This window comes from Pinus tabuliformis, chromosome 7, assembly GCF_031772625.1.
Source record: "Pinus tabuliformis cultivar Carrire ecotype Pingquan chromosome 7, CPIR1, whole genome shotgun sequence".
Classification (NCBI taxonomy): Eukaryota; Viridiplantae; Streptophyta; class Pinopsida; order Pinales; family Pinaceae; genus Pinus; species Pinus tabuliformis.
The window spans coordinates 1,119,046,139-1,119,058,506 of NC_142293.1; the positions used below are offsets into that span (position 1 = coordinate 1,119,046,139).

General features: G+C 33.4%; 1 protein-coding gene across 2 annotated transcripts; it reads right to left on the reverse strand.

Annotated features, from left to right (window-relative positions):
• Window positions 1–1,866: 1,866 nt before the first annotated feature.
• LOC149251449 (ABC transporter G family member 22-like) lies at window positions 1,867–11,710 on the reverse strand. 2 transcript variants are annotated; one of them, XM_089459446.1, is made up of 10 exons: window positions 10,642–11,705; window positions 10,357–10,484; window positions 8,839–9,116; window positions 8,576–8,731; window positions 5,921–6,104; window positions 5,475–5,798; window positions 5,094–5,378; window positions 2,962–3,246; window positions 2,708–2,815; window positions 1,867–2,532 (listed from the first exon to the last, which is right to left on the reverse strand). In XM_089459446.1, exons 1-10 carry the CDS (start codon window positions 11,144–11,146, stop codon window positions 2,269–2,271), a joined length of 2,517 nt encoding a protein of 838 aa, XP_089315572.1. In that variant the 5' UTR covers window positions 11,147–11,705; the 3' UTR covers window positions 1,867–2,268. The 2 variants fall into 2 exon arrangements, with proteins under 2 accessions (XP_089315572.1, XP_089315573.1); XM_089459447.1 differs by lacking the exons at window positions 1,867–2,532; window positions 2,708–2,815 and adding an exon at window positions 2,545–2,707 and having other exon boundaries at window positions 10,642–11,710.
• Between the last annotated feature and the right edge of the window lie 658 nt (window positions 11,711–12,368).

A 12,368-nucleotide genomic window follows, 5' to 3' on the forward strand; every position in this document is an offset into this window, starting at 1 on the left:
CAGTTTCCGGCTTCAAACTAGGGCAGTCGATATCTTGCAAACCATTCGTCGGATTGACTTCATTCCACCACCAAAAGTTGCAGCTTTCAAAGGAGGTTCAGATGAACCTACAACGCAGTTCCAAAGAGGAGATCTTCTAGGCCACGCAAGTCAATCTTTACTTCTGCAGTTGCAGCTTCAAATTCAACAGCTTCCGGCTTCACATGTGTGAGAGAGAGAGACCCATTTCAACGCAGTAGAGAAGAGACTCATATCTGCGCAGTAGAGAGAGAGATGTGATGAGATGAGTGAGTCCAAATGAGGAAAAGTCCTCTTATATTTATACACAACGTTGGTGGGTGAATAGATGCGACTGTTGGGCTTCTAAGCCTACATGAGTTGTAAGTCAGCTTGATAATAATTCCATAATCAAAATAAATTCATATCTCCATGAATACTTATCGAAATTGGATGATCTTTATATCAATCCTACATCTCTCGACGAGAGAAATCTAATAAAAATATTATTAGCCATGAATAAGATGACCCACATGAAGTTTTCCCATGGTTGCCAATTTTAACAGGGTGAAACTAGGATTTCAAAAATAACAAAATTCAAAAAGAAAAAAATCACAAATTTAAGAAATACACAAAAATCCAAAAATAACTTTTTCCTCATTGAAAGACTCTAATTTAAACTATATAGCCTACTAAACGAGCAAACAAATCATATTTGAATGTTCGAAAAGAAAATGAAAAAGCAAGTTGGAAAAACCAAAGATTAGGATCTTATAAGCAAAAGGTGTCCAAGGGGAGATTTGAGTAGGAAGGTGAAGTATGACTTGTTTTTAAAATAAAGCTTGGGTTGGTTTGACTTATGTCTTGAAAGTTGGTGTGGTGAGTGCTAACAAGGCTGCTTCCATAGAAAATACTATGGTAGTTGCAAGGGAAATTTTGTAAGTGCTTCAACATTCTTAACAATAGGAGAAGTTGTTTTTTTAAGTGCATATCTTTTTTCCAGGTGCATACAAGAATATTTAGTACAAAGTGTTGATCAATAATGTGAAATTTTTACATTTTATATTTATAAAATATCTTAGTTTGTTTGGCTGTGAAATAGTTATTATTATATAATTTAGATGTACTTGGTTAGGTTTTTTTTTTTTATCTTAGTTTGTTTGGCTGTGAAATAGTTATTATTATATAATTTAGATGTACTTGGTTAGGTTTTTTTTTTTTTTTTTTTTTGTTGGTAAAAAGGTGTAATTTGGTTGCATTGGATTTAAAATAACAAAGTAAAAAAATAAAAATAACAATCGGAAAGTGAATTCTATATAGTTTTGTTTTTTCTGGGCAAAATTGATTTGAAATTTGATAATAACTATATAAAAATTTATGATAAGAACATCACACCCTTGATGGTTTTGGACAATTTTGAAGGAAAAACAGATCTTCCATTTGTGAAAAAACGATCAGTCAAACTTTGATTTACCAGGGAAACGAAGCCCTTAATAATTTAAATGCCTCAGAGTCAACCCTCCGTGTATTTTTTTAATTAAAGAGAATATATATGAAAGCACTTGAATGTCATTAATTTTTTAAATAAAGAACTAGTAAATTCCGGGATAATAATTCGTGAACAATATATATCTTAAACTCATAATTCAGTCTAAGACCAAGACTTCTGGAAACTATTTAAACCAAACTTGTATCCCGACTCCAACAAAAAGCCTATTCTTGCAGCGTTACTATGACATGCCATATCTAAAAAGACTTGAACCCGAATTGCATATAAAAAGTATTGAAGCACTGGCGACATATATATCTTTTAATTAAAGAAATTTATCAATGTACCTGAATTTCAGGACTTTTGTAAAAACATAGATGGGAGTATTATAACCACAGCTGAAACCTAAGGGGTTTCTGTAAAAATGTCATTATTGAATGTGTTGCCACATCATAGTTTTTATCCGTCATAATCATGTTACCTCCAAACTATTATACAGCTCTTGAAGAGAATTTCATAAGAGCAAACAACCTCATCGAGCTGATAGCCACAAGCGTATATGAAACAATTTGGCAATGATAAATCAATTCACAAATAATAATATCTGCAGCACTGGAGGTCTTAACCTGCATGAGCAGACTTGTCCCCTTCATTTTTTGTTCTTCATGCTGATTTGATTAAAGAAGTCACCAGTTCCTTGACAACGAAAAACATTGAGATGTTATCCTCATGGTTAACTAAGCAGGGCTTCATAACTTCTGTTGCAGTGTACAGACTTCTTGCTAAATTCTCAAATTCATCCTTCTGAGTGACATGTATGCTAGCAAACGGTATCCAATAACCATAGCCATCATGATCCCTGCTTCCTCGAATCCTCCATCCAAGGAAATCCCTCGAAGAGAGGGAAATGTTGCTACACTTTTACATCCTCTGGGACTTGAACAATCATACTGTTGATGTGTGTCATACTGTATTTTGAGTAAAATCCTATATGTATAGTAATTAAAAGAGAGATACTTGATCCATTGTATAAACACAGGAACTCGCTGCAGGAAGCAAAATATTTGGAGTGAGACATAGTTAAAAAGGGTGTTCTCTTAAATCCAACACAATCCTATCAACTATAAACATAAGGGACATTAAATATTTAGAGTAGCATTGTGTCCTTAGTATGAGCTATGATGAGGGGATGTCAGGGCCCAACTGATTCATAGCTTCTACCTGTACAAAAAATCCCCCAGCAAGCATGAATGTCAGCATAGTAATAGAGGCTAGAGTAGTAGCCTTCTTTATGTTCATAAATGCAGCACCTATGGCCAATCCAAGACCCTGAATCATAAAGGTCCAGATTTGAGATCATAAGCATGCCCCTTGATACAGTCATAGAAGCCAAAAATCAACATATAGCGTTTCTACTTTATAGTTTTGCAATGGACACAGCTAGAAAATAAACTTGAACTTTTTGGAAAGCATACCTGAGCTGCAATAATACTGAGGAATAGTGTGAGCATGGTAAGAAAAAAGGCTGCAACCGTCATTCTTAAGTTTGTCATGAAGTAAACTATGAGCAAATATACAACGGGAAGAAAGAGGTCGAGTGGCATGTCACTGAAGTTTCGAGCCATAAAGTATGCGCTTAATCTGTACATGTCTACTGCCCGCTCCTTTGCTAACATGGCTCGTTCTTGAGGAAATGTAAAAATTGTAGTAAAAACTGGGAAGAATCCCCAGAAAACAGCAATGAAAAACAATAGCCCTGTCTGCATTCAGCGACGAAATTCAGCTTAAATACGGAAACTAGTGGAAATTATCTATGCATATGCCCAACAAATATGCATTCAAGAATGCATCACCAATCAATTTCAACACATATTAAGCTGAGGTGTTTTGCTTCATCATACCTTGATTTTTCCTGTTTCCTCTGAAGTCATTCGTGTGTAATACAAAGGAGAGGTAACGATTCTGAAGTCATTCGTGTGTAATACAAAGGAGAGGTAACGAGTCTAGTATGGAGAGAAAAAAATCACCCAAAAAAATTTTTTATTAGATGATTGATTATGGTTAGTTGTCTATTATTTAGTGCATGGTGTTTAATATTTAGTGCATGGTGTTTAATATTTGATTTTTATTTGTGTTTAATATTTAGTGCATGGTGTTTAATATTTGATTTTTATTTAAGTTTGTTTTGATTAAAATCATTAATGCAGTATATATTTAGTTTAATTCGGGTATTATTATAATGTATTGAATAACAAAAATGCAAACTAGTTTATTGAATATCACTTTATTCTCATCCTACAACAACATTTAAAGGCAGTAAACCAATTATTAGCTTCATGCATAGTGGCTTAATATTTAATCTCTATTTAAATTTGATACGGTGAAAATCATCAATCCAGCATATATTCAGCTTAACTCAAGTTCTATGAAGAGTAAAGGTATTGAAAAAACAGAAACACAAACTTGTTCATGTCTAAAAAGATTGTATTCAAGAATCAGAATGAAGATATACTGGGATTTTTTTTGATTTGGTAGTTAATATATATAAAATCAGAAACACAAACCTAAACTTATCCATGGTTAAAATAACATGCCTAAACATTTTAGTCTTTATTAACCATCTTTATTTCTATTACACATTTTGGAATATTCTAGAAATATGAATAACAACCGATTTGACTTAACTTCTATCTAGGAATTTAGACTTCTGTGATCCATAACATTGTTAGAAAATCTTCGGCAAAATCACATAATCAACGACGCGTTTCGAAAACAGTGTGTTCATCGTCAGGACAAGCTGAAGACTAATCTGGTTAAGCTGGTTTAAATATAGTATGCAGAGATTCAACGGCTATAATGCCAACGGCTAATGACCAAAGGTCCAAGTCAAACCACAATTATTTTATTAATATCCTTCGGTAATAAAATATATATAAAGGGATTTCCTTTGTTAGAAATCTATATAATTGGTAATTCAAGTATTATTAAATTAGTATTCTTGTTAAATCTAATATTTAGTTACAATAGGTAAATCCATAATTAAAGAATAAGTTTATTAATAATAGAATATAGTAAATTGTGTATTAATTTAATAATTGTTTAAATCTAACCATAACCTTATTGTATTATTTTAATTAATTATATCAAAATAGCCATTTATGGATCTATATAATATATAATCCCAAAGTTTATTGAATTAGTATTCTTGACAAATCTTTAATATTTAGTTACATTAGGTTAATACCTAATTAACTTCTATCTATCATATTTCCCCAATATTCCAAAATCTGCTATCAAGTTGAGCTTAAAATTCATTAGCATTGCAGAGATGGCGCTATAAATACCCCTGGATACTCTCGGTGCAATCAATTTGAATTCTTACGGATACAGATAGTAAAACTCTAGATTGGATTGGTCCTGTTTGTAGTATAAAACCACTAGAGCCCCATGAGCTGTAGACTCTTACTCCTTACTACTGTATGGATTTAACGCCTAAAACAGAGGCACGTCTCATTCAACCTAACATATGCAATGCCTGTCAACTATGTAGTTTGAAAATTCAAGACATGCTAGGTTACTCTGAAGAAAAAGAGGATCCCAAACCAACCTGATCTTGAAGCCCTTTCGGAGTATCAATCTTTGACTGCCACCAGAGGAGCCCAAGTATGAATGCCGTTGATAGGACTTGTGCAACTCTCAGACAACTCAGATATTCATGGCGTCTTTCCTTTATGCCTCGCCTAAACAATATAGAATATTGTTCCCACCATGTTGCACCCCATTCATGTCTAGAAGAAATTGCTGCTTTCCAGTCTTCATTTATGTCGTTCAATACCAGCAGTTTTTCCTTTATTTCAGGTGCAATGCGAGACTGATAAGCCTCCACCAGGTACTGTCCAAGAACAAGAAGTCTTCAAAATGCCAAATACCTTATTTAAGCCACTCTGCTAGAATTGATCTTAAAAATGGAAAGGCTTTCCTTAATTACCTCAAGGACATCATGTGGAGATGGCTTTGCTGTTGCAATCAGGTCGCCATCCATTTCTAAGTTAGCTTTCATATTGTAAACCTTCTCCTCCAATTCTGGTGGTATGGAGACATCATTAACGTTTCCATTTGCAAGGTCAAGCAGAAAATCACCCGGATTCATTGTTATGACAGGAGAGCAACCAATGGATGAGAAATATTCTGTTGCACTTGATGCTTTCCCAAAGTATATTGAATGTCCTTCCCCAAGAAGGATCAGCTTATCAAATTTATGGAAAAGTCTACTGGACGGTTGATGAATTGTGGTCACAATGGTTCGCCCAGCCTGCAACAAGATTTTCTCACGTGATGCATATATTTCAGAAAACGTTAAATCAACATTGACAATTAAAATGGCCCAAGAAAATTCGCTTCCAGGAGTTACATGATTCCAAGATATTCACACACCTCGGCTATGTCATGTAACAATTGAATAATACGTAATGCTGTGGTTGAATCCAGACCAGAAGTCGGCTCATCTAGAAATAACAACGAAGGATCAGTTAGGATTTCATGGCCAATACAGACCCTCTTTCTTTCGCCTCCAGAAATTCCTCTAACAAAGGCTCCTCCTATAATGGTGTCCTGGCATCTGCACAGCAAAACTGTATTGACACACAAACCCTTGAAATGCAGACATAAAGGATTAATTTATAAGGCCGGCGCTGAGTTCATTTTACAAAGAAATCTTAGGCCCCATAATGTCAAAAATGCAGAAAAGACAACTCTTCTATGCAAAAACTGATTGATTGCGTTATCTCCTTAGAATATCAAATTCCCAACAATAACCTATCGTGTTATGTTCTTCAGAAAATCCAGTCGGATAAAGTTTTCAGGTTTTGGCGTGTCTGGATAAAGTTTTGCTCGTAATAATCAAACATTTTCAACTACCTTGCAGACTTGCATGAGGTTTTTAGATTTTGATCCAAAGAAACAGAAGACAGGAAAATAACTCCATGTTGGTCAAACACTTCTTTACATGGTGGTGACTTAGTAGGGAGCTCCATTTCATGGTTGCTGTGAGGCTTTAAGTGCCTATGTGTGCTTTGGCCAAACATCCTATACTTGCTTGCTTGAGGTTTTTAGATTTTGAGCTATGGAAACTGAAGACCGGAACATAACTTCAGGTTGGTTAAGCACTTTTTGCTTGTGATGAACTTAGTACAGTAAGGATTTCCTTTTCATGGCTTCTTTGAAGTTTGAAGTGTTTAGACTTCTGGTTAATATATTATTTGTATAATTTTTTAGTTAAATTTGTTACAAATTTTTGTAGAAATTAGTTAAAATCACATATATCAAATTTCATTACACCACAATATTATCAAACTTCATTAAGCCAATAGTTGCTTATTATCAAACTTCATTAAGCCAATAGTTGCTTATTTTATGAGATGGATAACAAAGTGTACTACCAAATATATTTTTTTATATCAACAATTTGGCTGAGGCGTTTCGAACTAACATATATTTTCAATTTTCATTGTCACTATCTTTTAAATTCTCCTTAAATCCATGGAATTCTTTTGATTTTGGACAAAAACAATTTCCGACAAAAGTATAGGTTGATCTCAACTCTCTTACCAAAATAAAAAAATCAAAAATAGGTACATGCTATAGGAAAAAATTATTTGCGATTTGAATTTTGAAGATTTCTTGAGATAGTAAAGAAATATAATAAAAATTTATTAATGATTATTTTAAAATAAAATTTTAATTATTTTAATTTAATTATTAAGTGAATGACAAATTGCAAAATATTTTAAAATATTCATAATAATATATAAAAATTAAAGATGGAGATTTATTTCAAAGTTTTTATGTTTTTTTTTTTTCTCTTTTAATTTAAATTGATTAATTAGAAAAAACGTAATATGAAAGTGTCATATGAAATGATTTATGATTTTTTGGACATGTGATATTGATAAGTCATGATATACAACCTATTTGCAAATTAAAACTTTCTATAATAAAGTGAAATTAAATCTCACATTAAAAATTTTGTCCCATATTTTTTAAATGTATTTATGTTTAAATTACATATTAATTTTTTTATAATTAATAACAATAGTGATAATTTAAAATAAAGTTAGAGACGCCCTCGCTCAAGGTCTACATGGCTCTTCTGTCTGGTCCTTTAGTTTCTATTGCTGTCTGTGTTAGCTTAGTTTCGTCATGTATGCATTTTGTATGTGTTCAAGAACCTTTGTTGATGGTCTGGGTTATGTCTGTCTCCCCTACGGGGGATCAATTGGATTTTTGGTTGGGGCCCCTGAGTGGGCTAGCTCCTTTGAATGGTCTAGTCCTTTGGACCTTGCAGTCTCAACTATTCCAGGTTAACACCTCAGGTGCCTGGTTCTTTCTGTTTTGATCTGATGTAAATTTTGGACTTCTATATATAATATATTAGTATAGTTTTACCGAGGAAAAAGAAAAGATAATTTAAAATAAAGTTATAATTTAGGTAGTTTTTATGAATTTTTTATTTTTATTTTAAAACCATGAGACATATCATGAAGTATTATGATGTTTAAAGTAAGTGTTATAATGCTTCTTATGGATTGATGTCTATTAATATTAGCTAGTCTAAAGAATCTACAAATTAATCAGGGAAATAGTGGAAATTCTGATATGATTTTGACAAAAATCGAGCATAATTTTTTGAAAATCTAGGTTATAGCTGTCAAACTTCAAGATTTTTGGTGCTTCAAGGGTTCTTATTGGTGTTGAATCCATTTCCACTGTCCAAAAAACAACTAACACTCCAATATTCATCTGCAATCCAGATGAATTTGTAGCCACAACTCCTTCACATTTACCAACTCTTTTATTTATATAACTAACATTTATTTTAAATATATTCAACTTAATTTTTTAAGTAATACTTTAATTGCTAAAATATTTTGATGTCCAGAAGGTCTTCCATTCTATTTATTTTATTAACCTGATTTAAAAAGAAAATTAAACTTAAATTTTCATTCATGATGTATTGAGAATATTATTTAAAAACCAATATAAAATACAACAGAACATTTGACAATATAAGATAGCTCCAGAATTAAATACCTTTCGAGGCCCAACTCATAAACCACCTCTCGTGCTCGTTCCTCTTTCTGCTGCTTGGTTAGTGTGCTTGGCAGGCGCAGCAGAGCAGCATATGTTAGTGTTTCTCTCACTGTCAGATTAGGGAACAGCACGTCATCCTGCGTCACAAATCCTATCCTGCCCAACAAAATAAACATATAACTTTCTACTACGATTGCATTTGACTTATTCAAAACCTTACAGCTTACGAATCAACATTCAATACAAAAATGTGAAAAGCCAACCTGCGCTTCAAGGCTTTTGTGTAGGGCTGGTCATTGTATGTGATACTTCCTGATACATTGTGTTGTATTCTGCCACCCAGAAGGTTTATGAGGGTAGTCTTTCCACTCCCAGAGGGTCCCATCATGGCCAGAACTTCTCCAGGTGCTACTGCACCTGACACTCCATGGAGAATTTCCTTCTCTAACAGGATTGAATCGACATTGTTGCTGAATAAATTTTTCAAGAATCTCATGGACGTTTTACTCTTCAAAATTACTTTGTATTTGACATCTGAAAACTGCTCATCCAAAACAATCATGTGTCATTATTAAATCTCTCTGCCATTCACATGCTTTGTAGATATAAATATGGGTTATTTTGTTTAAATATTTGAATATATTTTATTATAATATGAATTTGATGTATGAAATATATTTTAAATTTTAATAAATTTAATAATAACATGCATTTTTTGAATTATAGATTTAATTTAAACAATCGTGTTTTCAAAGTTATTTGGATAAATAATATACACGAGAAAATTTGTGTCACCGACAGAAGAAAGTTTATATACTAACTTACTTAATGTCTAAATCTCATACCTATGATTTAATAATAAACTTGAAATAGAAAAAACATATCATACTCATTATTATAATTAAAAAAACAATTAATATAATAATAAAGAAAAATAATTATAGAGAAAAATCAAATAAAAATATAAAAAGATGGTTAATTTAATATAATATAACAAAGATAAATGAGATATCTAAAAGGGGTATTTTAAATTTAAATAAAAATATTCTACAAAACATATAAGAAATTTATATTTTATATAAAAAATATTAAAAACATCATATATATAATTTGAGAGAGAATATATATATTATTTAATTAATTATGATTAATGATATTATACATTTGATTTATTCCATGTAATTATATTTAATTTATATCATTTTTTGTTAAAGGATATTAAATATTGATATGAAGAAAAATAATTATTGTTATCTATTTTTAAGGTTGGTAAGTGAAACATCAAATTGGTGTATAAGAACCTTTTGTTTGTGGGACAAGTGGTGTATAAGAACTTTTTGTTTGTGGGACAAGGGAGCCATTTCTTTGTAGCGATTTGAAGGCATACATACTCTACTTTTGGTTTTGAACCTTTAACTACCCCTACTCTACCCCTTTTGGTTTTGAACTTGTAACTATCCCTTTTAGTTTTGAACCTTTAACTACCCCTACTCTACCCCTTTTGGTTTTGAACTTGTAACTATCCCTTTTAGTTTTGAACCTATAACCTTTTTGAAGGAAACACGTGCTCATAACTATTAAATCAGCACAAAAAAATCAATAAAATTCTCAAAAAAAAAAATAATTTTATATATAAATTTTTAACTTGTAACATTACATCCATAGGATCCAAACTCTATCAATATCTTTATATCTCTGTATGTTTAACAGATACCTTAAAACTGATTTATACATATACACTTCAAATTCCAGTAGTTAGGGCCTGTTACTCATGGCGTTACCTTGAGGAAAATTGGTAAAGGAAGATTCCGGAAAAACGGTTCTCCATCTGTTTGTATTGCTATTTTAATCTCCTTAGCACTCGCTTTTCTGTTTAGAGCCATGCTTGCATGTATTCTTGCCTCTTGCACTGCAGAACATTCATTCAGGAAGTTACAGAGATTCAATATAATTCATATTACTTTTAATTATGCTTCCTGGTCATGAAATTCAGAAACAAACTCTGTTATATATATATATATATATATGATCTCTGTATAATAAAATGTGGATATATGTATTCTTACAGTCGTTGATGAGACCAAGGTCCCCATGTTTGGGAGTGACAACAGGCCCTCCAATGGAGAAGGAAAGCCCAACACTAGTATTACTAGAAGCTCTACTCAGTGCCGTCTCTTCAAAAAATGAATTACTCAATTCGTCCTCGATTCTGAATTGCCCACTTCTCCTCTTAGGAATCTCATGGCCACTCAGTCGTGGAGAGGCCATATTTTTCTTGCTCATGCTGGACATTCTTCCAATCATTGTCATCTCGTTATCTGTTTGTTCAGATGCTGTACTTCTGGTTCTGCCCATCATATAATTACTACTGCCTTTACTCGGCATATTCTTTGCCTCTTTACTTGCTTCAGGACTCTGTACCTGCAATATCTGTTGATCTGATGAGGACTTCTTGATTGCAGACTTCTTGATAGCGCAGGGGGGCCTGACAGCTTCCTTACCTCCTTCCAACTGCTCAGAAACTGCTCGTGGCATGTTAGACTTCTTGCTCGACTCACTGGCTGCCTGCATCTTCAAATGCTCAATATTCAAAAACCCAACTCCAACTTTTTATTCTTCAATCCCAATATATATGTAGATGCCCTTAAAGCTGGTCTAATAGTGCCCAATCCCCATGAAATATCTTTGCCATTACATACAGCTGGTGCAAAGGTAGCTAGAGTAACAAAATAGCACAAGTTGCTCAAAAACTGGGCCTAAGATGTGAGGATGAGTTTGGGATCTTAGCATCAATCATTTCAAATACCAAACATTGGTTGCCAACAAATGTTATCTGGATGTGAATACCCTTTAATACACTAATCCTAGATGCATAGGGATACCAACCTGTGAATAATAGCTCTTCCCAGGAAGGAGGCAGACAACAGAGTTTGTGTTAATCCCTATGAATCGAGAGAGAAAGGCACAAACAACTATATTTATCTACTTCCAAGGAACCGTAAAGCCATTAATATTGTTTAAGCACAATAATATCTTATAACCTCGATTTGCAAGACACTCATGCTTGGTAAAAAGGGTGCAAGATGCAACTTGTGCATGTTACATTGCAAAACTTCAGGCCCAAAACATGAATTAAAAAGGACAGTGATGACACAAACCAGAACCACGTCTTCGTTTAATCCATCATTACTTTCCTAGCAATTCAATTCCCCAATAAGATACAAATGCCGGTACTAAGAATCATACATATATTGCCATCTGTCCACTCCGTGGATACATTACTAGTGGAATTACCTATCTGGGCGCAAAAAGCATTTGGTGGGGGTTCCTTTTCATTTAGTGCCCTCCACTACATCCGCCATTAATGTAGCTACTATCAAGTCAACGGCAATCTCATGAAAAAGTTTAGATAAACGCCACGCGTTTTACACACGCCCTTTTCTCGTGCAAAGAGTTGAGTTGACGTGACTGGGTTCTGTACTCCACGTTTAATGGCCACTGGCATCACTGTGTGATGTACCTCTGAATCCATCACGTCCGTGCCACTTGTTTCTTTTTTTCATCTTCAGGTACCGTTGGGGTTACAGAATGGGAGTCGGTGAAAGGGCGGTGGCGTTTCTGTGAAACACGATATACAACACACTTCAATAAACGCTAATAAGGGCCACTCAGTGCTATCAACGTCAATGGCAGGAATATCGGTAAAGTAGCAGAACGTCTTTATGCAAAATCCTTGCTGGAAGCTTCGCAATCTTCACAGTTTTTTGCGCTATGGACAATGGTGCAATTAATG